The sequence below is a fragment of the Labrus mixtus genome, chromosome 17, assembly GCF_963584025.1.
Source record: "Labrus mixtus chromosome 17, fLabMix1.1, whole genome shotgun sequence".
Lineage (NCBI taxonomy): Eukaryota > Metazoa > Chordata > Actinopteri > Labriformes > Labridae > Labrus > Labrus mixtus.
Window position 1 is genome coordinate 22,554,120 of NC_083628.1, and position 27,442 is coordinate 22,581,561.

The 27,442-nt window shown below is 39.6% G+C and overlaps 1 protein-coding gene across 1 annotated transcript in view; it reads left to right on the forward strand.

Moving 5' to 3' along the window:
* The window catches only part of niban2a (niban apoptosis regulator 2a), a 34,411-nt gene extending 7,277 nt beyond the window's left edge, over positions 1–27,134 (forward strand). Inside the window, exons 2-14 of the mRNA XM_061061641.1 lie at positions 49–179; positions 5,233–5,361; positions 5,453–5,558; positions 6,683–6,850; positions 15,244–15,359; positions 19,128–19,232; positions 19,344–19,506; positions 20,995–21,182; positions 21,920–22,075; positions 22,333–22,446; positions 22,715–22,822; positions 23,939–24,050; positions 24,141–27,134. Coding sequence (XP_060917624.1) covers positions 49–179; positions 5,233–5,361; positions 5,453–5,558; positions 6,683–6,850; positions 15,244–15,359; positions 19,128–19,232; positions 19,344–19,506; positions 20,995–21,182; positions 21,920–22,075; positions 22,333–22,446; positions 22,715–22,822; positions 23,939–24,050; positions 24,141–25,066 — 2,522 coding nt within the window. The 3' untranslated portion in view covers positions 25,067–27,134. The remainder of the gene's footprint in view (positions 1–48; positions 180–5,232; positions 5,362–5,452; positions 5,559–6,682; positions 6,851–15,243; positions 15,360–19,127; positions 19,233–19,343; positions 19,507–20,994; positions 21,183–21,919; positions 22,076–22,332; positions 22,447–22,714; positions 22,823–23,938; positions 24,051–24,140) is intronic.
* Positions 27,135–27,442: the final 308 nt, after the last annotated feature.

The window sequence follows — 27,442 nt, forward strand, 5'->3', positions numbered from 1 at the left end:
CACTGCATCCTGATCCTGTTGTGTTTTTGTGTCTGTTTGCTCGAGCAGATAGGACCAGAGGTGTGATGAAAGAGTTCAGTGATGTGTACGAGCAGCAGTATGCGGTCGCTCTTTTCAACAGTGTGCGCTTTGAGATAGAAGGAGGAAGAGGAACACAGTCTCAGCTGCTTCACAGAAAGGTAAGTGCACTGTGTCAGAAATAAACCCTGTAGGAGGACCGAACAAAAATGTGGCTTTTAAAAGTGACTGTGCTTTGATATAGATGTCATTACTTGAATGTATAACTCATTAACTTTGTGATATATTTAACCCCATATGAAACTGGAGAATAATACATACTCTGTTGTTTACAATTTGGGCTTTATTTTTTAATACATTTAACTCTTATTTATATTGATTAGAATTGTATTGTAATTTCTGACATCTGATTAAATGCAATCTTGCAACAACACACGATAAGAAAAAAGAAAGTTGGAAAATCAATCAATCAATCAATCAATTTTTATCTGTATAGCGTCAACTCATAACAAGTGTTATCTCGAGACACTTTACAAAAAGCAGGTAAAAGACCTTACTCTTTGTCTGTTAACATTACAGAAGAGCAGGTAAAAAGACCTTACTCATTGTTATGTTACAAAAAGCAGGTAAAAGACCTTACTTATTGTTATGTTACAAAGATCCGGCCTATCCATCATGAGCACTTTAGCAAAGCAGCAAAAATTACAGTGGTAAGAAAAAACTGTCTTATTAAAAGGCAGAAATCTTCGGCCGGATCCCCGGCTCATGATGAAACAGTCTTCACAGGCCTAGACTGCGCCGGGCTTGGAAAGGGATAGGGGGAGAGATGGGATAAGATGCAGGAAGAGGGATAGGGAGCAAGGGGGTGGGGGGAGGCAAACCGTCCATCAGCAATCCGGTGGGGAGGGGGTGTGTGGGGGGGGTGTTGGGGTTGTTCTGGCAGGCTGTCAACCAACGATCCGGTGGGGAGGGGGTTGTTCTGGCAGGCCGTCAACCAACGATCTTGAGGAGCCTAAGAGAGCTCAAGAGCTCCCAGGAAAGTAGGTGGTTAGTGACTGAGATTTACAGATAGATACATGCAGTAATATGATGTACTGTATATGCACAGAGAGAGAGAGAGAGAGAGAGAGAGAGAGAGAGAGAGAGAGAGGAGCTCAAGGTGCCAGTTTCCCCTATAGTCTAAGCCTATAGCAGCATAACTAAGAGCTGGTCTACGCCAGCACCAGCCCTAACTATAAGATTGATCAAAAAGGAAAGTTTTAAGTCTATTCTTAAAAATACAGACTGTGTCTGCCTCCCGGACCCCGGCTGGAAGGCGGTTCCAGAGGAGAGGAGCCCGATAACTGAAGGCTTTACCCCCCATAGTACACTTAGAGACTGTAGGTACCACTAGTAGGCCTGCATTCTGGGACCGTAATGTTCTCGAGGGACAGTACGGCATTAGTAGCTCCTTCAGGTAAGATGGTGCCTGGCCATTTAGAGCTTTGTAAGTGAGAAGAAGGATCTTGAATTCTATTCTAGACTGTATAGGGAGCCAGTGCAGAGCAGCCAAGACAGGAGTAATGTGGTCCCTTTTCCTAGTTCTGGTAAGGGCAGGAGGTTACCAATTTTGTCTTTGATGTCTAGAATTTTGTTGTTGAAAAAGCTCAGGAAATCATTACTGCTGAGGGCTAAAGGAATACAAGGCTCAGTGGAGCCATGACTCTCTGTCAGCCTGGCTACAGTGCTGAAAAGGTATCTAGGATTGCCTTTGTTTTCCTTGATTAGAGAGGAGTAGTAGGCAGCTCGAGCGTGACATAGAGCCTTCATATATGTTCTATGAGTATCCTGCCAGAATAAACGAGATTCTACCGTTTTGGTCGAGCGCCATATTCTTTCAAAATTCCGCGACGATTGTTTTAGAGTACAGGTTTCTGAGTTGAACCATGGAGCCACTCTCCGCCGCTTGACAACCCTCTGTTCCAGGGGAGCAATCGAATCAAGAGTAACTCTCAGCGAATCCACTGCACTATCAACAAACTGATCTAGCTGAGAGGGACTAAAGCTATCATAAGAGTTTCCAACTGGGTTGAAACACGGTACTGAATCAAAAACAGCTGAAATAGCTTCCTTAAATCTAGCCACAGCACTATCCGACAAACTTCTAGAGAGCACACCTCTTCCAACCAGAGATAATTCTGGCAGGACAAAGTCGAATATAATAAGGAAATGGTCTGATAGAAGAGGATTTTCTAGGAAAACTGTAAGGTTATGGATTTCAATTCCATAAGCTAAAAAAGATCCAGGGTGTGGTTAAAATGATGAGTAGGTTCGTTTACACCCTGGGTGAAACCAATAGAGTCTAATAGTGACATGAAAGCTGTGCTAAGGCTATCATTATCAACATCCACATGGATATTGAAGTCACCTACAACAATTATTCTATCACTGCTAAGGACTAAGTCTGATAAAAATTCTGCAAATTCAGATAGAAACTCAGAATATGGGCCAGGAGGGCGGTAAAAAGATCAGGGAGGCGCAGAGAAGCGTGTAAGACTGCAGCTCTGCCTCCTGGTCTGAACTCTGTGTTGTTGTCAAGGTTTTGGACTAATAACCTCTGCTATGTTTCTAGATAATAGAGCTGCACCGTCCAAAGTGGGATGGATGCCGTCTCTAGCTAGCAGACCAGGTTTTCCCCAAAAAGACTGCCAGTTATGTATGAAGCCCACATCGTGTGCTGGACACCACCTCGACAGCCAGCGGTTGAGTGATGACATGCGGCTATACATGTCATCACTGGTCTGATTTGGGAGGGGTCCAGAGAACACTACGGAGTCCGACATCGTCTTAGCAAAAGTACACACCGACTCCACATTAACCTTAGTGACTTCCGACTGGCGTAGTCGGGAGTCATTAGTGCCGACATGAATTACGATTGTATCAAATCTACCTTTAGTCTTTGTCAGCAACTTTAAATGAGATGCGATGTCGCCCGCTCTGGCCCCGGGTATACACCTAACTATGCCCGCTGACTTCGCTAGCTTCACGTTTCGGACTATGGAGTCTCCAATAATCAGAGTTTTATTCTCAGTGGGTGTGTCGCTGAGTGGGGAAAATTTGTTTGAAACGTGAAGTGGTTGGTGGGGAACCATGTGCTTCGATTTTCAACTATGCTTCCCTTGGACAGTAAAGACAGAAAAGACAACAAGTGTTAAAGATTATCTAAACCACTCAATTTAAAGATAACAGTAGAAAGGAAAGACTGACAGGTTGGTAATGAAATCTAGTTGCACAGGAAAATGGGTCAAAGTTGAACCAGGAAGTCCATCTGTAAACTCTGATAGATGTTTATAATCAAATGTTTTGAGAAGAAAAAAGCTTCCCCTTTAAAATCAGATAATCTAATCTCAGTCTTAGTCTAACTGGTTGTAACTCCCACCTAACTGTGTTTATTAAAGTCACAATATTTGTAGATCTAAGCACTCAAGGAGCCAAACACTACCCGAGTTCCCCAAACCCATCATTATATTCCATGTTAAAAGCCTTTAGATCCATCTTGCTGAAACTGTTATGGATAAAATGTCATATTCGATGGTAATGCTAGTTTTAAATCTATATATCATTTCAAATTGAGAAATCCAAAGACATGGGTCTCATGATTAAAAATTGTCCTTTACTATTCAAATTTACCAAACAGAAATCTCTCTAGCTTCTATCGTTGTTTTACTTTCTTTGATTGTAGATCACTGCCTAAGTGCATAATGTAAACCTGTATCAATGTAGGCTTTGTTAAGAATACAAAGCTCTCTCTGGCAGGATGCATGAATGAGCTCATTCTTGGGGTCCACGTTCATCTCCTAACAATCGAGACCTTTGCTTTACCACTCTAGGTTTTTGCGTTCCACTCATTTATTTTGGTTGCTCAATGTACTCAAGTCCCACATTTACAGTCAGTGAAGGGAAAGTGGGCCACATTTCACACATGAACAGAGATGCTGTTTGGAATTCATGAAGGCAAATAATCTGCTCTCATCATCACCATGTGGAGGACATCTGCTCATGTTTTCTTATGACATAATTTATTCACAATCAGTGAAAACAAAAAAGTAACTGATGTGATCTCTTTCACTGACCAATCTATCCATTTTCTTTCAACATTGGACTAAATAAGATAAAGGCAAAATTACGATTAGAAAAAAGAGGTTTTGTTTCAAGTAATATGTGCCTGTTAGTCCACCTTACATAGGCAAGAGAATGATCATCTATTTTAATCTAATGCATAGTGCTTTGACCCTGTAAATAACACAAAATAAACAGATAATTAACTATTCAAGCAAAAAAGATGCAGCTAATTGTTGTCTAAAGCCGTTTTTAAAGACATGTACGCCTGACAATTTCAGGACAGGCTGCCCCTGAAATGTGTTGCTTGTTTAAATATGCACTTCACATTTGGACACTTTCCATGTGAGATTGGAGGGGGGGAATCAGGAGTTGAACGTAGCAAAAGAGTCTCCCGCTATGATGACGATAACACTTTATTGATTCCCAGAGGGGGAATTCAGGATATTATATCAATGCTAGGTGTTATTAAATGTATTCACAGTATCAATGAATGATGCCTGCTTATAGCTGGGAATTTTCCTGAATGTTTTTGGTTGTGTTGTCACGGCACATCGGCTCGCCCTGACTTCACCCAGAACATTTACTAAGAGGCTGACAGTAAAATTAATTAACCAGGTTAATTTGGGTGAGAAGAAATCAGCCATTTGCATTCATAAATGCAGCTCACTCAAAAAATGTTGGTACATTTTCTTGAGTTTTTGTGAAAACACCAACACTACATGTTTCAGCTCTGCCACTCCACTCTGTGCTTTCCTTCCTCTCTGAACTTTCTGTCACAGCATTATTTGATCTAAGACAGGAAATCTGAAAACAAAGTGGGTGGTGTGTATCCTTTAGTAAACACCAAACAAAAACCTCTCCCACATTTGCAAACTCTATAAAGCCTCTGGTCTCTTGCATACTTGAGGAAGATCGGATGGAGACAGTTTTTATTTGTGATAGAAATGTAACACCATTTAATTCATATATAAATTATGCAGCTTTAATGCTTTGTGCCACTGCAGACTGGGAACACTCCACAAAAGTAAAACACAAAAAACTGCAGAAATAGGATAAAATGACATGTACAAAAATGGCAATGCAATACCCTTTGGTGTTTCTGGGAATACACAGGACCCTCTGGCAGGCCGATCCATCTTCTCCGGGAATCTGTTTCAACATCTGGAGGAGAATCGCAAGTTCAGGAATCGCTTTGTATCTGTACCAAACAGCTACAAAATCAGCCTCTATGAGAGCAAAGCTGTGAGTGCACTTCATGCTTGACTTCACACTTATCTTAAATGGTAATTTTTGCACTTTTGTTGAAAAAGCTTGTTTTTTGTCTCTCTAATAGGCACATGATCGAGGCCTCCACCCGAAAACAACCATAAACTGTGCTGGGTACAAGGCCCTGGACTCTATGGAAGAATACATGGAGCTGATTAATAACAGCCTACCAGGTGGGTTAAAGATTGACAGGACACGGAATAGGTACAACAAATATTACATTAACAAACATAAGTATTGGTAGATAGACTTGTATAGAGCAGATCCACTTGTGGCTGCTTTGACATATTTTGAGGTCTTATGAAAAACCTTTTCAAATTGCATCAGTAGATTGATTCAACCTGCAGTAGTGAAACAGGCTGCTATGACTGTAATGTAATCCTTGAGAGCTGATATGCCCAATCAAGGTACAGCCCCTTAAAGTGTTTGTTTTGAACTGACTCAGATTGTCATTCCTAAATTGTTTCTAAAAACAAGGTTTGCTCCCCTCTTATTGGGAAGTAAGATGTTTTCTTCAAAAAACAGAAACAGCTTTTTCATTGCTCTCTTCAAAGTCACCGGACTGCATCGGAATAAAAACATACCCACAGAACCCTGCTTTTGCCTTTTGTGTGTGTGTCATTGTATCTTACACAAATACTGTAATGGATCATAAGTAACCATTTAAGAAAAATCAATGCTGACCCACACAAAACAGAAACACAACTAACACATTGACTGAGGCAGTCATTTGGCAATCACAGATTTCACCAATGAAGTCTGGACTGGTGGCTTTGCAAAGAGCAGTGTGACCCTTCACTTTCTTTGAATTTGTGAAAAACTTTGAAAGTATGTCAACTTATTTTGCCACCGACAGGTTAACCTGACATGCAATCTCACTTTAGCCCAAACATTCATGTACAAATATTGTTAAATGTTAAATGTTAAAGAGCCCCAGAATCCCTCTTTTATATAGATAAATAATTAAGTATGAATAGTTTGGAGAAACTTGTATCCAGAGTCATAGCTCCAAGTGGACTTTAGCCTTGAGTACATGTCTCTCTTTTACTCAAAGATTCAAACTTATCCTGGAAAGAATTTTTGACTAAGTCTGCCAAATCATTCACCCAAAGTTAAGACTCAAGTAGGGAAAAGGCCATCACATTATTTACTTGTTAAAATCAGATATTTTACATAACCTTGTTTACATTGTTCATCTCAATGCACTTTGCTTGTGTGTTGTCTTCTTTTTTTATTGTCAGAACAGAGCAGTCCACATGTATGTTCTTATTCTCCTTCTGTCATGTCACTTCTGTAGGTATCAAGGCCAAAGTGGGCAGCCATCCATTTATTAAGAGTGCCACCCAGTTCCCCCTCATTCTCTGGCACCCGTACGCCCGCCACTACTACTTCTGTGTGATGACGGAGAAGGAGCAGACAAAGTGGCACGCTGTGCTGCAGGACTGCGTCCGACACAGTAACAACGGTAACAATGCACACTCAATGACCTAGAACTAGTTAGAAACCTATAAGGTGGATGTCATTCAGGTCTTAACTAAAACTTTGATGAGTGTAAAAGATGATAAGACAATACATGTATCTGTCTACACCTAACAGTACATGAACAGTATTTGATGAGTGTGTCTCTCTCTGAGCTCCACCCTGATAAAGACGCGTCTCTCTCTGCCAGTCTACCATTGTTGGAGGTTCATCTGAGGGTGTGTGTCACAGTGTGAAACCTTTGAATGCCATGAGAGTGAGCACGTTGATCTATGACTGTGAGATGCTGCAGGAATGATGCAGCCTTCTTTTGTTTCTTTATTTGTCTTTGTGAGAGTGACATGTTGTTGTCATTGGACCACAGCTACAAATATTACACATTTTACAGCCCATAAAGACAACCTGTACTACTCAAACAGTGGACAGGGCAGGTACTTCATTCACTCACCCGATGACACAACAAGGCTTATATTTAAGGTTGTTGTAAGACTTGTTGCTCGTTCAATATAAACTATGTCCACAGATTCCATGTTAAACTTCCTTTAAGTGCTGAAAACTTCAGCCGATTTATTGTTTATTCAATCTATAGAAATGTTTTGTTTAATCAATAAATGAACACAATTTTTTAACAATTTAAAAAAAAAATGTTTTCATAACTTTGTTTTTTTTTTTTAATTGTGATTAGAAAAAAGTAGCAGCAGTAACTTAGGGCTTGGGGAAATTGTAATTGGTAATTTCAACGTACATACAAATGTTTCAAACCAATAACAGACAGAATCATTATAAATCAATGTCACCTTGAAATCATGTTTCTATGAGTAACATGAGAAGAAAATGTTCAGGGGAAAACACCAAATTACACTCTTTCTTGATTTAAAGAAAAAAGCTTTCACTTAGGTACAAGACCAGTTTTAATATGATGGTATTTGATGCTTGGGTATGATGTTACCAAAAGTATATTTAATTTGTTTTTCCACTTCAAATAGTCTATCCAATATAGACTACAGCATCCTCTATTTCATTTCATTTCTTTGATTGGTCAGGGGACAGTGGGTAATGACATTGATCATTTATTCAAAGAAAAACGAGCAGATGGTTGCACCAGATTTAGTGAGTCACTAATTTCCATCAGTAGTCCCACATAAAAGTGACGCAAGACAAACAATAAGACTGCACTCAACTCCATAACCTTAATTTAAGTAGTTTTGTTGACTAAAGTAAACCACTGACCTGACTACGTGGACTACACTTTGTAGGCCTGTCATCCACCCTAGGATCCAGGGTGGTACATAAAAGTAGTGTTTCACTCTAAATATCATTTTCCGTGAACATAACACAGGTAGCAATTACTTTTTCAGCAAACATAGTTAAGTTAAGAAGCCCTGTAATAGCATCCCTCATCAGTGTGGGGATGCCTATTATGCCTTAATCATAAAAAAGTCTTAATAATTGTGTGCTTTAATAAATTCACTTTAGGTTGAGCTCATGTCTTTGTAACATGGAAGGGGAGATAATAGAGGCTTTAGTATTAAATGTTCAAACAAAGAACGCAGAAGGTTTTCTGTTTGGTTGCACATTACAGGATGTTTGTTTTATTAGGGTGGGGAACTACACTTGATCTGCTCATTGGATTTCTTCTTGTGCTGGCATGACTCATGTGTCGTTGTGCTGAGACAGACACATGCAGGACGTTCAAACATAATGACATTTATTTTTTTAGTCATGTTGTCATACTGTTTCTCTCAGGTTAGCAAAACAACTTTGATCGACACCTCTGGCCTTCGTGAAGAAGAATCTAAATAAGTATAATTGATTGGCCTGTTTCCGAAGCTTAACTGTGGAGAATTTATACCGACCGACTTTTCATTGGCTGTCATTTTAAAGTTTTGCAGAATGTCACGAGTCCATTTTCTGTGTTTGTTTTTAGGAAAATTCAAGTTTAATTTCTGTGGTTTGCAGCACAAATGTGGGTGTGAGTGAGTGAGTGAGTGAGGGAGCGAGTGAATAAATGAGTGAGTGAGTGAAGGAAGAAATGAGTGAGTGAGTGAGTGAGAGAGCAAGGGAGCGAGCGAGTGAAGGAATAAATGAGTGAGTGAGTGAGTGAGTTTGTGGGTGTGAGTGAGGGAGTGAGTGTGTGTGTGTCAGTGAATAAATGAGTGAGTGAGTGAGGGTGTGAGTGAGGGTGTTATCGAACATTCAGGCGGGAAACTTGGGGAAGATGAGATTGAAAATACTAAAGTAGAGATTGAGGGATAAACAAACAGCCGCTGCAGTAACATGATTGGACTTGTTTGCTAAAAAGACAGGTGCTGCTGCTCTCAGCTCTTATCATTGATTAAGCACCAGTTTATGATAACTTCATGGGTAGTTCTAAAAGTAATTTTCTTTGCTAATTTCCCTGTTTCCTGTAAGATTTTGGCATTTTTTTATTGAGATTATTATTACATTGTGGCACCCTAATAAATCTTAATTTCAATTAAGTTTTCCTTGTTAAAATAAAGGTTAAATATATGCAGTTAGTCTACCAGATATGTGTTAACATCATTTCAACATCCTCCCACATATATCACAGCACTATTTGTGCTTTAAATGTAGATAGCATGGATCATGAAGCTTAAAATCACGCCAATCATACAAGACCATGCAAGCAAGTGTGCATTATAATTTTGTTTTCCACTGTGGTATGAGAAACAATCATGAACAGCTGTCAGCTACACTAAATGTCATACCATGTTTCAAATGAAATTACACACTGGCTCTGAGTTCATCGTCATGGTGACAAAGTGGCTCAACCTGATTCAGCCGTGTTTTGCACTTTGCCAACCACGACGCCAACCACGACTCCAACCAGCTATGTTGCATGAATTTCAAACATTCTGCTTAACCACACGTGACACACGACTCAACGCTGTCTGACATCAGCGTTTGAAAACATCCACAGCTCGCTCGACAGCTAGAGCCAATAAGCAGCGCTTCAATTCTTAAGAAACAATTTGCCAGCCACTTGGCACATGAATAAGAAGCCAAACACCAACTTCAGAGCTCACACAGTTTGTGACTGTTAAACGAACTCAGCCTCTATCCGCATCCTAGCGCAGTCTTTACTTCCCAACACTACCTGCTTGGACATGCTCAGTAAACGCCAGAGACTCTGTCATACATTCCAGCTCTGAGGCTTGGCTCCAGGAATATGTTGTAAGGAACAGAGTGCGTTTCTGTTTTACTGTCACCACGGCTGGTGTCAGCGTTGATTGGCATTCGTGTTTTTTAGGCCTGTGCAGACACGCCTAGTCTCACCTCCGTCATGTTAGTGTTTGAGGAAAACCAGAATCTGTAAAGGACTTTTCCTGAGGGAGATAAACGGTTTGACATTCTGACCCCTGACCTTCCTGCAGATTCTTTACTCACTAGACACACGCACACGCACACACACACACACACACACACACACTAACCCTTGTACTAGTGAAGTTCTGACAGGGCAGAATTTAAAGGGATAAAAGGAAGGGTGATTGATTATAATCAAATAAACTCTATATGTTCTCATGCTAGCTGTCTGTCCTATGTGTGCACAGAAAGGACAAATCAGAAGAAAAACTAAAATTATTATATTATTTTCTTCTAACATCAGGCTCAGACATCAGGCATTTAACATGGCCCGAAGTCCCTCCAGACGCAGGGGAATTCACTGTGCTTACACATGGTGCTGGTGTTTTGGCTCTAAGAAGCCCTTCTGGATAGCTTAGCAGTGATGCAACTGTAGCACTGTTTGCTAACCCACAACACCGTAGTAACATAGGCCACTTGCTGTTTCCTTGTTTGCGCTAAATCTTTCCATCCTCTATATTGTTTTTATGGTCCAATGGTATCAACAAATATACATAATATCAAAAGTCCTCCTCCAGAATTGCTCACCCCACCTTTACACTTTAACCCTAAATTATAATTGTATTTTTTTATATTGATATAAAAGTAAAGAGTGATTTCAATAGGTCGGATGTTAAAGAGCATACCAGTTATGGCACTGTAAGGTGCTGTAGCAGCTGGCAGCACATGCAAAGTACTTCTCTGTCTGAACACTGACACTATTCAGCTAGTTTAGATAAGTGCCTACAGCTAGATAAATGTTCACACAGACACACTTACAGTAAGATGAATTTGAATTTCCTAAAGCGCTTGTTGTTCTATCTTCAATAGCTAACAAAATGACCAGCTGCTGCTTTGCATTGATTCAACAGGACGATTAACAGAACTAACAGGTGACTCATGATTCCCTACATCATAAAGCTTGAGCCCATCTGATTGGTCAACGTGTCAGTCTAAATGTTGGCAACACAGAGATAAACCCTAAAAGACTAAAAGAGCAAGACTCTCTCTGTCATCTACTCGATATGAAACTACAAACCAGACATCTGCAAAGTATAACTTTACTGGTAAACTTTGTTTACACAAATGTAATAAGTAGTTTAGATAAGACAATACAATTAAAGTGTGACTTCTGTGGATCACAGACTTTCAGTAAAGACTCTGTTGTTAAGCTCTGTAGATGACAGTGGAGTCACCATGTCCCTGTACCTCCAACACATAATTAACCTGCACGGTTAAACTTCATGACCCAAGAGGCCCACAGTGGAAACTTTACTAAACACTGAAGACCTCCCTTTATAATCAAATTATAGCATTTTCAAGAAAAATTGTTTGGGTTTGTTGGATTCTTTTACATCATTGAAAATATATTTTTTGGTTTGAATACTGGTGAAAAACAAACAAACTAAGATTAACTTAAGACCTCATCCCTGGCATTATTTTACAATTCATAGATACATTTTGAAAACAAAGCAATTGAAAAAATAGCATTTTAGCCCTGATGATGGGCTCATTTTTTGCAGCCTGACCAGAAGGCAGTAATTCGCAGCAGCCAGGCTGATGCTGCATCACATTAGCAGTCAAAGATTGCTCTGAGCTGCTGCTGGGCCACGAGAGAGCCATCAATCACAGCCAGCTCTCCACCCCACAGCCTCTACAATCAGCCAGTAGCCCTCTGTTCTTATCAGGAGTCAACCCAGTTTTACTCGGCAAGAAGAGACCTGCAACGGGATCATTCAAAAGACAATAAGGAAACGTTTTAACGCAGGCTTGACACACACAGAGGAGTGGGTTCTACTCTATATAGCATCACAACCAGACATGCTAACATGCTAAATAATTCCATAAAGGTCTGTGCAGCATCCACTCTATAGCTGCTTAAACTGCATGCTAGGCCTCTCCACTATGTGCTTGTGATGTCTGTGGCTGATGCTGTGTTTCATAAATGTTTACAGTACTCAGGTTTGGTTGGTTTCCATAGGACTGCACCATATAGGGGAATCGTACTCATGCATGTCGAGGGAATGTAAAAAAAACATGCAGGTGGCACCAAAACTGAAGGCTAATCAGACCATGTGTGAGATCCAAATGCTAAATGGGCTCTAAAATGTAAGATTTGTAAAACGTAGAGAAGTATACACACACATATTTATGGATGTGAAGGCCTGGGAACTATTCCATGGCTGCTACGAAAAATCCCCACAACCAGAGCGTGGTGAACTAGGCAGGGAGGGAAATACCTCAAATAAAGGGACCGTGGTAAGTGCTGCCACATGTGCTATTTATACACACACAGACACACACACACACACACACACACACACACACACACACACACACACACACACACACAGACACCAGAGAAACTGTAATCTGTTCCTTGATCCGTCTTGGTTCATACACATGGAGAATGTGTAGTGGTTTACAGGCCTGACAGTTAACCATGAAATATTTTCCTTTAATCTTATAAGCAAAGCAGCATGTTTAGAACGTCCAGGCCACCTTGACACATCTGTGTCTTAATGGACTTCAAATTACTGGATCAGTGATCCAGAAATGTAGGAATAATATTGATGGGTTATGTTAAATCAAATATGTACTGATTGAACAACATGAAATAACTTAACTGAATTGAATCATGTTGCTGTTCTTTGCTTACACTTAGTTCAGGGGATAATTATTCATAACCTTTATTTGGTTCTACATATATTTGCAAATAAGATCCTTTACAAAATATGACAAATTGCGAGTCATTTTTTGCAATGTTGCCATGGAAATGACTAACTGCATTACTTTGATACTGAAGAAAACTTAAGGACATAGATCTTAATTTGGGCCATGTTTTTGAACATTTGTTCTGAATAGTTTAAACAACATAAAATATTGTCAGATGTGTCAGACTAAATTCTTAAATATTTGTATTGTCAGCCTATTCGGATTGAACTAATTTATCTCAGAAAAGGAGAACAATTTTCTCAAATTCTAACAAAAATTCAACTCACATACTTCCCTAATCTCACCTTCTCCCTCTGCACCTCCCCTTTAACTTCCCATTTGGGAAGTGCGCAACAGAGTTTGAAAATGTCTGCTCTATTGTTTTGGGATTTGCTTGTATTTTTCTTTTTTTATGGATGGTTTGACCAGTTTTGCTTGAGGAATTAAGCAATGGTAATGCATGAGATTTCTACAAATCTAAATTAGCTAGCACAACTGCATGCAGCAGAGCAATCCCATGAGGGCGGGTTGCACGGTCAGAAGTGACAGGCTGGGCTGAGAAGGTAAAATGCACTGGCCATTAATATACAGTGCGCAGCCATGACTATGAGACATGTTCTTGGAGGATTTTGGGTCAAAGAATCCTAAAAGTATGCTTGCATTATGGAAACTTAGACTAGAAGTAATGGAACATCCTGGAATTATTGGGATACATTTGATGAGAACATAATTGAACATACTAAATCTTCTACGGTGAGGAAGTATTCATATAAGAATGCAGCCTTAGGAAGCTTGGAGCTAGAACAACTTCCTGTCTGGCTCTGTCTCCCCACCTCTTCACTTTTTGGGTCACTTCCTGTCTTTGTCAGCCTTTCATTGAGTCACAGACAAAACAACTTCATTCAGACTGTAAGGAAATAAAGCCACACACATGCACATGGCTGCTGGCACATAGCAGACTTCACAGGCAGGCTGCGGGTAAACCAGCCTATCATCAATCAAAGGCAGTGCAGGAAAGTTCTACATTTTTGTCTCTCGTGTTCGCAACTCAAAGAGGAATTAGCCACATAAATCAGCCAGTAATGTCCACATTACAGCTTTTTTTTATTCTTCACTCAGGGGTACAGAGGAAAGTATGAACATTGAAAAAAAGGTAATAAAGATGTAAAATAAATTAATCTTGACCCCAAATTGTGACCCAACATATTGTGAGGATCTTTCTAATGTTACAGGACATTGCTTTGTCAACAGGTGCTAAAATATACATTCAATTAAAGTTCCTCACATATACAGTAGCCACTTGAAGGGGATTTCATATTCATTTCACCAGAGCAAAATGGCAAAAATAAATCTTACAACTGCAACATTTACTTAAGGTGTTAAGGAACAGGAAACAGCTAAAGCTGGAGTGTAAGCTTGTTAAAAAGGTATTGATGTGGATGCTTATTGTTAAAGTCTTGCTTTATTATTGACCATCTTAAACCACTGAATAAGGGCTTGGCAGTAAACTTATCCTTTAATTAGACATGCATGCATCAGAAATACTGACTCCATGTGGCCACAGAAGAAGACAAAACCATTTAAAGACAGAGCTCCTCTCATGGACTAACTGTTAATAATGTGTGTGTTTTATTCCATTCACCTGTTCACACTCTTTTGTTTGGTTGTTTGACTTTCAGCACTCAGTGTCACTCAGTGGCCTTCACATAGGGCAGCAGAGGCAGCTCTGAAACGAGTGTATTTTCATCACTTTAACAAAACCACATGATAAAAACCAACTTCCTAAAAGCACCCGCACTTTGCCGGGTGCTTTGTAAGCTGCTTCTATTGTCGTGTCAGCTGGGAGGGGCAGTAACCATAGAAACCACATGAAATCTGTCCAGCAGGCCAATGTCTTCCTGTTTTGAGGGATGACACAGTGGCCTATTGTAGGGGCATGTGTTTCCCTACGCTCCAGGAACTGGAACTGAACAAATATCTGGCCAGTATTATAATTCACGCAGTCTCATACATTGTACTCGGCTGCTTTGCAAACTCTGTTATTGTGGGAATCTGCAAAAAAGAAATCAAATGCCCACATTTTTCATCACCTTCTGCCAAATAAACATATTTAAAGTAACTGCAGAAGAGTTTTCTATAACCAGCACAAAGAAATGTTGCATTGCAGAAAAAAACAACAAAAAACAGCCTCCATCCAATACAGCATATTTCCAGTGATTATACAGTATGCAGTTGCCAAACATAAAGACATCGTTCTTTTATGTCAATAACATCTGATTTTTTTTTGGTCCCACACAGGACTGCCAGAGGAGTCCACGGTTCAGACACCAGCCTTCACTGACACTGTGAGACTTTACAGACAAGCCAAGGGACACTATGGAACCTGGGATATGATGTGTGGAGAGCCCCCACAGGTCAGCCTCTCACAGATTCATTACATCATAGCTGTGTCCCAGTTTAGAGGCTGGATCACTTCAGTCAGATGTAAAAGGCCATGACCTGTTATTTCTTTAAAGTCAAACATTGCCATGGAAGATGCCTCTGTTTCCCACTGGTGCAGTATTTACACACTATTAGTTGTTTGATGCTTATGAACTGATGAAACACTTTGACAAGTTTGGCATTAGAAAATAAAAAGGAGTGCCTGAATGCAGTATTAGTGTTTGACAACCTAATTTAGGTTATTCAAATCTCATTAGGAACCACCTCCTTGGTCTACGTTAATTTATCACGATCCAGCCACTGACCTGAGCTACGTTTTCTACATGGAAGTAGGGTTGAAACAGAAATTATTTTCCTCCTATTACTGCATGTTTGCTACAGGTGACAGTTTAAAGAGCTTTTCCAGAACCCTTTCCTAAGTTCCTGTCCAAGGTTCACTTTCAGGTCATAGGTCAACCTTTGAGAGGCTACAGTGATGGATGACATCCAGGTTTCTAAATGAATATAGCTCAGGAAAACACTCCATCTGCATCATGAACACACCCTTTTCTCACACTGAAGTACAAGAATGCACCAACACAAGACCTTCAAAGAGCCTGTCAGCAATAAGACCCACCCCTCAACATACCAGCTTTCACAAGGACACATGTACACTGTTTATAGGGGTCTGCCCTCTGAATGGGACCCTTTCAGACTCCTGTTGGTGCTTAATAGTGGCTCTGTGTTTACAGCAGTCACTTCATTAATCTTCATGTTTCCTGTCGGTAAAGGTTTCTTCCTAGTTTGCAGTAACTACACTGTTTACTCAGCAACAGGTACAAAACAATGATCAATATCTTTTATCAACATTATATCAAATTAAAATTAGATAATGTACTCTACATCTGCACTTTAGATTAAACCTTGGTAAAAGTTGTGAAAGTATTTTACTCCCAAGTAGGATGGTATTGTACTTGCTGTGCGATACTGTAATTGTGAAATAACGATTAGAGATATTAAAAGAGAAGATTAAAGTACAAACTTAATAAGGTAATGTATTGTATTGCAATTGAGGTTAGAAATATTAGCCAATTACAAAACAGTAGTCCCAGCCAATAGTGTGCATAGTAGGCCGGGATAGGGCTGTACTCAGAAACTAATAAACACCTGTCACTCTTCCATGTTTTATTTTCTTTTATTCTGGAGAAATATAAATAAACTGCAGATTACCATCTGTTCTATAGGCTATACAAATATGAGATTTATAAATCAAATGGGAACATACACAGAACAAGAGCTCAGCTGTTTAAATGCAACTAATAGTGAAACAAGCTGTCACAATGCATTTAATAAAGGCCAAATGTTTGACTAAAACACAGTGGGGCTTTTTCATTAAAGACATTATGACATGTAAAATCATGTGTAAATTTTAAATTAGAGATGGCTTCAGGTTTGAGGGTCATGCCATGTCTCCCTGATACATCACAGATTTTTGGGACACTATAGACTTCATTATTTTTCAGATATTATTACCCATGTTTTTACTAGCACAACAATTCAAAATATATCCTTTAAATGCAGCTTACTCATACAACAAATATTTAATTTTGAATTCAGTTTTCTGGTTTAAACGATGTTTCCCCTATTGAATCATATACTGACCAGCCATATATTAAAAAGTGAATAACTATCATGTAGAAGCACATCTTCATTAAACATTTACATTTGTTGAAATTCACTCTTTAACCAAATGTAGCCAACTTTTAACAGACACCTTGGTGTGGTTGCACCTGTTTAGTGTTTACATCTAAGAATTTGCTAACTGTGAAGAAAAACAATAAAAAAAACATGTTTGTTTTTCTCTCTGAAGAAGTAAGACTAATAAGGAAGGTAGGCTACCGTCTTTTTGTTATGAGAAACCGAGTTAATGGGGTTACAAAGTATGTCAAATTGTTTTATGTTATTAAAAATAAGATTCAGAAACTCACTTAACACCACCTCAGTTTACCTGGTTAATAAAATAGTGATTGACACTGCACCTCATGTAATTAGTAACACCTGTGCTTCCCCTACAACGTCAAGTCAAATGTGTGGATACAGCCAGTTAGACTCACGGAAAACAAATATAAGAAAAACTTAAACTATATACAGCCAAAGCATGAAATAAACTGCTTATACACTTACCTCAGAGAAGCTCATGAAGCAGTCCTCTCAGGCAGACAACAGTAGGGCAGGTGATAGGCTAGCCTAGCAGCAGCTAGCTTGTAGTGCACAGGTGAGACAGCTAACAGCTGGAGTTACCTGCAGTTTACTAATTATTTCCTCCACATAACGGTCCTGGAGTAACTCGGTTTGTGTGTTAGAAGGGATGCCGTATTATGAAATGCTAAATTAGCATCAGGCGATAATTAAGTGTGTGCAGCAGAAGTTTAGCACAGCTTTGTTTGAAAGCGTCGACCAGACGAGTGGGCGGGGCTTCGACGGTTTAAATAGACCGCCCGCTGTTAGCAGAGCCAATTAACCAATTAAACAGCTTCTTTCATACATCTACAGTAGAGCATTTACAGGGGTAGGCCTACATATAGGCTAGCCTATTTTATTTTTTTTCCTGAAGAAATGTTATTTATTTGGTTTGAAAAGACTTCATCATAATGATTTTAGAAAATGAAAATGCTCTGGAGTTAAATGAGTTTAGTTTTTATTGCTTGAAATTTTGGATAGCCTATGTTGTCAAGCTTAGGCACAAATGACAAAACCCACTGTAAGATATCAGATGTTAAAGCAGGATAGGGCGCGGCAAGTCACAAACAAAAATGCAAAATAAATACACAAACACTCATATTGATTTTGCCTATTTCAAAACAATAAGTGTGGTTTTACATAATGTCAGGGAGATTTAAGTTGAACACCTAAAAAAACACAAACTAACCATGCTAGTGTTTGCAAGGAAACAAATAAATCTAAGCTCAGTGACCATAAAATGTGAAGATTTTGCATGTTATTATGATAGCAGTTCAAATTTTCTAGTTCAAGCTCATAAACATGTAATACTTTGATGACTAGTTGCAAAATATAACAGGACTTCAGTGGAAGAAACTGTTATAAAGGTGTACAATATAAACAGGGATGGCTGAAATATAAAAGATTAAAAATACAGTTTTTCTTTTCATATTGTCTACAAAGTATTGATGCCAGACAAACAGGCTTTAGGCAAACAAGCTGAAATACCTGTTGTTTTGTAAAGCCTTTTCCATTCTTTCGTTTACAAAAAACGCTTTTGTCAGGGCCGTCAATAACCGAGCAACATTTTCGATCAAATATTTAGTCTGGCTTTGTTCAAAGCTCAGAGAGGTGCAGGAGTGTATTATGTGTGTTTGTCATAGAAGAGGGCAGTGCCAGTTAAACCAGGTTTCCTGTGTGTATCCACCTGTGGGTCATCTCAAGCGCCCCACTGTATCCATGGAACCACAAAGGAAAGAGGGTCTGCTTTTTTAAGGGTTATTTTTGTTTTTCTTTGGGTGGAGGATATTGGTTGTTTTTTACTAATCCCCATTGGCACATTGCCACAGTTACTAAGGTATCCTGTAACAGGTAAAAACATGTACCTGACACTGCTGCTCATACATAGTAGACAAAATGTAGGGGGAAAGTAGGACCTCTTTTGTTTCATAATTATTATATACACATAAGAATGACTATAAATATTTGAATAGATATTAAAGTGTATTAAAACATACATACTTTATGTTTTGTGTGTACAGATTCTTGCTAACCTTGTGATGGAGACCCTCCATCCAGAGCTGAGAAACGTGATTGGTCCTCGCCTCAAGGGGAAGATGCAGCAGAGGCAGAGGAACTGGATGTTGGTGAGTTCCTGTCATACTGTACAGTCAGTGCACTGCAGTCATGCTGTATGAACACAGGAGACCCTCAAACAAGTCCAAACCAATAATTTTGACGAGTGACTCTCTCCCCAGATCTCTGATGCAGTGTACAGGCAGGTCTTAACTCAGACCACCGGCCGGTATGATGCAATGGTTGATACCTGTGAGTCCCAGAGGTTTCAACTGGACGCCAGACTGCGAACCGATATGGACCAGATCATCACGTCTAAAGAACATGTCAGCAACAAGATCCGAGGTGACCCAAGATCTACGCCCAATAATCTTTCTGTCATGTTTCTTTTCTGCTTCAACAGCACAGTGAATAGTTTTCATCCAGTCATAATCAGTTTGATACAAATAACAGACACAGACAGTCCATCATGACTTTTTGCACAATGTGTTTTTCCGTCACAATACCACAAATAATTTAATCTCAACTTTTGCATTTTCCACAACATGCAGTCAGATATTATTCTACATCAATCCTGCAGATAAAAAGTGGCTTAAAAGTGAACTTTTTCCATATAAGGAGTATGAAGCATTTGACTATGGCTCATTGTGAAGTAGACAGACATTGGTGTACCATCATGGAAATGTACCCAGTTTAAATCAGGAGATATAGATGTGGTTACACTTACACACTCAAAATACCCAGAGCAAAGCTTACAGGGCAGATATGCTTCATAAATAACAACTGAAAACTGTGTTTGATCTTGGAAAATCATTGACTTATAAAAAGTAACAAGGCTCCAGAAAGAAGTGTTGTGAGAGAGTGAGTTTCTACTCAAAGGAATATGTTCCACAGATTGTACTTTTAGCAATGTAAAGGAAGTAAGAAATGAAAAAGAGGCTTTGCACTTGAACAAGATAGAATACAAAAGGACTTGCTTCACTTTGTGCTCGACGTAATATGATCGTCAAGAACTCAAGTACACTCCTCATTGTCTACCTCATTGAGATGAAGCCATGGGTTCTCTGGTTCAGGGGTTATTGGCACATTAAGTAGATTGACCTGGTCACTGAATAACGCCACACGTCTCAAGTTACTGACAAGTGTTTCTATTTTTAAATTTTTAAACTTCCTCTGTAGATTAACTTCCCTCTAATATCATCATTTCACACCTCTGTTTTTACACTCTGCATGTTCTCCTCACAGTATGAATTCAGCATGTTTGTTTTTCCCCTATCACCTGTTCATTCTGATTGATTACCTTTGAGCCTGTCAGCTTTCTATTCAAAAGATGTCTTGGCACAAGCTGCTCATATTTTCATGTATGTTGTGTCTCATTGAGCTAAAGTGGTAGGACTGCATTCCCTCACCTGTGCTGTACAAAGCTGTTTCTGACTTTATCCCACAGATAAGGCTCAAGAGGCTCAAATCAGCTGCACAGAATTATGCAAATACATGTAACGTGAGAGAAATGCAGAAATCTGAGACGTAATCCAGGCTGGGGAATGTATTTTGTCGGCCTCTTTTTAGATGAAATTAGATCATGTTCTGTGCAATTGGGTGTATCTTACAGGGCTTCCACTGAAGGAACAAAATTGTCATCGCAAACATACCAAACATTTCAACCTGGTAGTAAACAATACACTTAAGCTTATTGTGATCAAATATTTGAAGAGTTCATCAGAGCCAGGCCTTTGTGGTCCCTCGTACTTTGACTGACTCCCCAACAACATCTGTATCGGTATTTTTCTCACTTTTTTATGTCATCCTCCACATGTCAATGCTGGCGTGCAGCTCTGGTGTTGCCCAAAGCAGAGAAAACCCTACGGTCAAATGTCCAGCCCTACATCAGCTCCATCTTGGAGGCCCTGATGGACCCCACCAGCCGAGGTTTCTCCGAGGTCCGGGATGTTTTCTTCAGGGAGCTGGTGGAGATCAGCAAGAACTCGATAAACGGAGGGGACAAAGAGAAACTTGGAGATGTGAGTCATGTTTTTTACATTTCAGATATTTCTTAAACTCTTCTGTTCTGTACATTTATACATCATATGTAGACCTATATTATAGGTGTTCAAAGTAACACAAGTCGTCATTAGCTGTTTTATGATAAAGGTCAAAGCGAATAACAAAAAGCAAAACACGTCCATCAACAACAAGAGTTTTTATTTCTATACAAGCTTTACGATTTACAGCATGCTAAAGAAACAGCCTTTTGTTTTTTTAACATTTTACACACATTGAGTGATGCATGTGACAGTTAAAAGATAGCAGGATATATTGTTGTACACCACTTTATCCACAGGGGGGCGACAAAATCACACAAAACAGAAGTTCCTCAAAGGAGCTTTAACCTAAATCTGTTACTTGCAGCATTGGCTGCAAAAACAACAACAACAACAACAATACTACACAAGCCATTTTCACAAAGATTGTTGGCCTTTTTTCCAGATAAATTGTGTCACAGAGATACACGTCAACAGGAACAAATCCAAAGATTGATGAATTGGGGGTTAGGGTTAACTTCAGTTCAGGATTTTGTCTGAGGCCATATAATCAAAAGATTATGAGAGAACATAAGAGGCAGTGTGTTGTTGAATTCTTGGCTGTATGTGATCCTTATTAGAAGTCAGGGAGTGTCCTTAGCTTTTACTCTGTTTTGTATAAAACTTGCACCAACTTGATCCCCCGTTATCCTCCTTCTCTATTGTCCTTCAATCAGCACATGGAGAGGCTGTCCATGCTCGCCTTCCACCCGGTGAAGATGCAAAGCTGCTATGAAAATATGGAGCAGCTCAATCTGGAGGGGCTGCAGCAGAGATTCGATGTCTCCAACCCCTCTGTGTTTGTCAGCAGGGCTCAGATCATCATGAGGGAGGTAAGGCTCAACAAGAGGTTTCTCTTACATAACACAAAAATCAACATGTACACAAGCCTTGTCAAAATGCATGAAAACACCTTCTGATGTGGTCCTGCCTGTGGTGAAATCTCTACTTACACCTGCTGGACAAAATGAGTATCACAATCTGTAACAATAAATAATCTGAGGCCCAGCTGTTGTTTACTTTCACATCCAACATCAGTTGTTTTCTTCTGCTTCTGTATGAAATAAAACTTAATATATTTGTTTGACAGCAAATGGACAACGCAGTGTACACCTTTGAGCAACTGCTGAATCAGTCTTTGGAGGCTCAGGGGGATGATGACATGTGCAAGACCATCCAGCGATGCCAAGAGAGAGTTCTCAAGGTAAAGAAAAACCACTTAAAAGATTGAAGGACATGGTGAAGTTGGTCAAAGTAGGATAGATGATTGGTATAATGATTTGTAGCTCATTTTGATCTGAATACACAGAAACTTTGAACAAAAAGTGTAAACAAACTGAGGTCCTTTTTGTAAAGAATGATCCAGAAAATGTATTATCTTTAATAATTAAGTAGGGAGAAGTGACGTGTTGAAATGAAAGAGTGAATTCACCTTAAGGCCTGAATGTGTTTCTGTTCTCTTCCCCTGTCAGAAATACGATTATGACAGCAGCACAGTGAGAAAGAAGTTCTTCAGAGAGGCTCTCCTGCAGATCATCATCCCGTACATGCTGCAGCAGCTGTCACCATCCTTCTCATCTGTGAGTAGCACCAAACACAGCCACACATCACCTCACTTCAATCAATCAATTAATCAATTAATCAATTAATCAAACTTTATTTATATATCACTGAAAAAGTGATTGATGAAAAAGTAGTTTGTAAAATCATTGAGAGACTAATGCACACCAATAAGAATTTAATAAAATAACAATAAAAGGATGGAAAAAAAAGTATTAAAAGACCAGACATAAAAGCAATAAGATAATAAAATGAATACACAAAAGAAACATCGAAGCTTGTAGTAAGATAAAAATAAATACATTATAGCCATAAAACTAAAAAGCACTATATTAAAGCCAGACTGCTCCTCTCAGACCCTCTGGAAGGTTGTTCAACAGTCTTGGAGTGTAAACACTTGGAATCGACGCATTACAGTATTACATGATCATTAGATTATTCATAAGAGTGACTGTACTGAACGGCTGCTCTATGCAAAGCCATGAGTAGAAACAGTGACTTACTGTATGTAGACACCCATTAGGCCTGTCCCACACCGGACCACCGCCCAACCTTTGCCTTTGTTTGCTCGAGCCTTGTCTCTAACAGACCTCATTCACAGATCTATTTGGTCCAAGAAAAAATTATAAGAAATCCATATCACCCAAAATGCAATCAGAAAGAGTGTTTTTATGTTGCAACAAAGAAAATGTAACAAATGAACAAACATAGAGCAAGAAAACGTGTCATTAGCGTTTTCAACTTCTGCTTCTGACTTATTTTACATAATAATCAACCCCCCAGAAATGTCAATTTTATTCTACTTAGAATAAAAAAATAGATCTTAATTGTCATGATTATAAAACAACACAATGCAGTTAAACAGCTCTTTTTTGTGGCAGCACAAATAAGACACAACAGTAAAAACACAATAGTAAAAGGCACTGTAGTCCAGCTGCTCTTCCTCCTTCAGTTAGCTACATCCTTGCCAGTGGATGAGTGTGACTTTACACCACTAAAAAAACACAAGTGAGCACTTAGCAAAAGGGACGTATGCCTACAAGATGGATCAGGATATATAAATACACTAATTTGATAATGTTGTGCAGGGAAATCAACTCACTGATTGAACTTTATTCACCTCATCTCATCTGCAGGAGCTGCCTCGCTTTAAAGAGCTCATCTTTGAGGACTTCTCCCGTTTCCTGCTGGTTGAAAACATGTTCGAGGAGGTGGTGCTGCAGTCTGTCTCTAAGGACATTATGATGGGTGAGGACTAAAAAAAAATAAAAAGTGAGCAAAGTGTATTTCACCATCGTCTAACAAACTGATGATTGATTTTCTTGTCTTCCTCTTTAGCTGTGAAGGAGGCCGCTGTCCAGAGGAGACACAACCTCTACAGGGACAGCATCATTCTGAGCAACAGCGACCCCAACATGGTCCTCCTCGGAGAAGACTCTCAGGTGGACTGGGCCGCCAAATTTGGGGTTGATGAGATAGAGGGACCTGAAGGTGGTGGTAAGATTGACGGAGGAGGCTCTGTGAGCAGACGCAGGCAGGTGGTGTCCATGATCCAGCTGGATGGGGTTCCTCTAGCCTACGAGTCCTGCCTGGAGGTCCCAGGGGTGGATCTTATCCCAGAAGAGGATGCTGATGTGTCTGAGGCCAAAGAGGATGATGAGGATGAGAAGGAGGAGGAGGAGGGGGAAGAGGAGGAGGAAGAGGAGGATGTCTTCGGCCCACTTGATGATCCCAAGTCTCCAGACAGCGTGAACGAGATCAGAGACCTGATCAACCCGGTGGTGGAGATGGTGGTTCCTGTTCCCGAGTCAGAGGAGAACGTGAGCGAAGAGGCCGACGGGACCGAGCCGACCATCAGCACCATCACCATGGAGGACGGGGTGCAGGAGGACGTGACACACGTGACCACCGTAGTGGAGGACGTCCCCAGGAAGTCCCCGCGCGACAAGTCGTCCACGCAGTCACTTCTCCAGCATCTGAAAGGAAGCACGAAGAAGAAAGCCGATCCGGAGCATCAGGAGGAAACGGCCATCGAGAACGCCATCGAGGAAATAGAGACGGCGGCGCAGGAAGACGACAGTGAAGGGAGTGAGTCGTCGCCGAAGCCAGTGTCAGCAACGGACTTGAGCTCACACGGCGACAGCGGCTTCCAGTCACCAACCAATGAGGGTCTGGATGAAGGTGAGCCTCAGCCACTCACTAACGGTCTGAACAGAGAGGACAAAATCATCGACCCAGTAGAAGTGGAGGTGATGGTAGCGTAGGAAGACGATCCTCTGAACAGAACTCTGAAACAGCAGGAGGATATGTAAAAAACAGCAGAGGGTGCGTCCCATGTAGTGGGAGAGAAGTGGAATGGATAAGGACTTTATTTAAGTGTTGCCTTCTCTTTATTGTTGTTCATATTGCACACTCTAACCACCTTTACTAGACTATTTTTGTGGTGATAGGTTTCTCTATATGCAAGTTATTCAATCTTAAAGAAAGCTTCTCTCTGATGTTGTATGTCACTGTATTCAACTTATCACTTCACTGCTTTGTCACAAGGATCCGGGGATTTAAAGTCATAATCACATTTTTTTTAAGTTATTCATGTTTTAATTGTATTGTATTATGTTTACATAAGCTCCGTCTGTAAACATAAACAACAAAAAACAAGGCCTTTATTTTGAAATGATTTCTCACATCAACACAGTTGAATAAATGACGGATTGTGCCTTTAACTTTACTACAGGTGAATGCATTCCTCTTCCTGAGCAGCAGGGGGCGCTACAGTCAACCTTTAAATGTTGCATGGGGAGATGCATCGCTCATTTTCACATTTATTTTTTAGAAATACTGGTTTCTATTTTTGTAATTTTAAAGATATGAAGTGTGTTGACCTAATACTTTTCTGTACAAGTGGCCTTTATGTTTCAAAACTACATACTCAACCTGACAGGAATCTTTTATACTTTCATTGTGATCTGATCATTGAGCTCACTTCACTCACTACCATGCAAAAAAATAAAATGAAATTACACTTTTTTTCCACTCTTTACCTGTGGGTCAAAGGTCAAGATCTGCAATCAACCAGAGTTTAACTTGAGGATGTTGATGAACTTGTAATTACGAGCGAGATTCTAAATGTTGATTCTGAATATAACTGTAACTTCATTTTTTCTAACTTAATACAAAGTGAACAGACTAGTTGAATTTTACAGAACTCCTACATCCTTATGTGTAAAGATTTAACCAGAAAAAAAACAAAGACAATAAGATGAAATTATTCTGTGGGAAACATTTGGTTATTTTGTCTGTAAATAAAGAAGACGCAGGTGTTCTGTGAATCCAGCACTGACTCATGATAAAAAGAAGATAATGAACTCTGTACTGTAGCAGTGTGTAAATAAATATTAGGCTTAAACCACAGTTACCTGGGAGATATTTGGTAAGTGTTTATATTAAAGGAGCTTCATTTGGCAGGAAGTTTCCTGTAGAGACATCCTTAACGTGCTACAATGTTCAGGGAAATCTGAGACGATCATTCTTAAATTGTATTTCGGTGTTGACAAACTTTGATGCATGTTCAGCTTTCCCACCAAAAGGAGACTCTTGAGGTGCCCATGTTTAAAATAAAGACTTCACACAAATATCTGACCAGGAACAGAAAACAAGGGGAGAGGCCTGAGGAAAAGAGGAAGTGTCCTTTTTCTAAGAGGGAGAAGAAATATTAAAAGTCTGTATACAAAAACACCATGTGGTTAATTCATGTATGGAAGGGTAGAGTGTAATATTTATATACATAAATACAGTTCAAACAATATTTTAACATCTCCATTTTTATTGAAATTTGTACAAATCAAGTCACCTTGTCATTGAACCTCCTCTGTGAGTACAAACTGATCACTTCCTGTTTAGAAATCCAGAAAAACGAGCATCGTGAAATTAATTACACATTATTTTGTCCCCAGCGTCACTCATTCTAGCGGATAGATTAGTTAGACTCCGTTACTGTACATCTCTAGTGGACCGACTAAAGCTGCAGTGTCATTTTAAACGCTGATGAAACATTTTCAATTCCTGCTCATTTGAGGAGTCACTTCCCTGTTGTGAAATCGCCTCATCACTCCCTCAACGGCACATCTGAGTAGTCCACTTTAGATTCAAACATTAGAGCTGTTAATTAAAGTGGAGGACCACTGACTACCACCATGCTTCTGCTTCTTTATTGTCCTCTTCTGGCTCTTTTTCTTCCTGAATTATATCAAAGAAAAACATGGATGAATAAAGCTCGTTCATCAACTGTGTTCTCGATTTTTGTTCAAGATGATATGTTGATATATTTTTTTTTTTTTTAAAGTGATATGAAAATGTATCATAATAAGAATTAGTCATAGAAATACTTTGTCCCTAAAGCGTAGAAAGGCGTCTTTTAGTAATGAATACTTCTAAAATGTTGGACAGGCACACAGTGGTTTCTGTCTTTGTAGTTCTATCAATGATTTCTAAAGGAGCACATGATCAGCTCTCATTGTCCCCTGACATTATTGTGAGAGCGACACTGATCAGTTAGTGAACCAAGATGACACATCAGAAAAGTTCTTACAAGCTACGATCATATGATCCAGTTCCTGAATCTAAATAAAGTCTTGTGACCA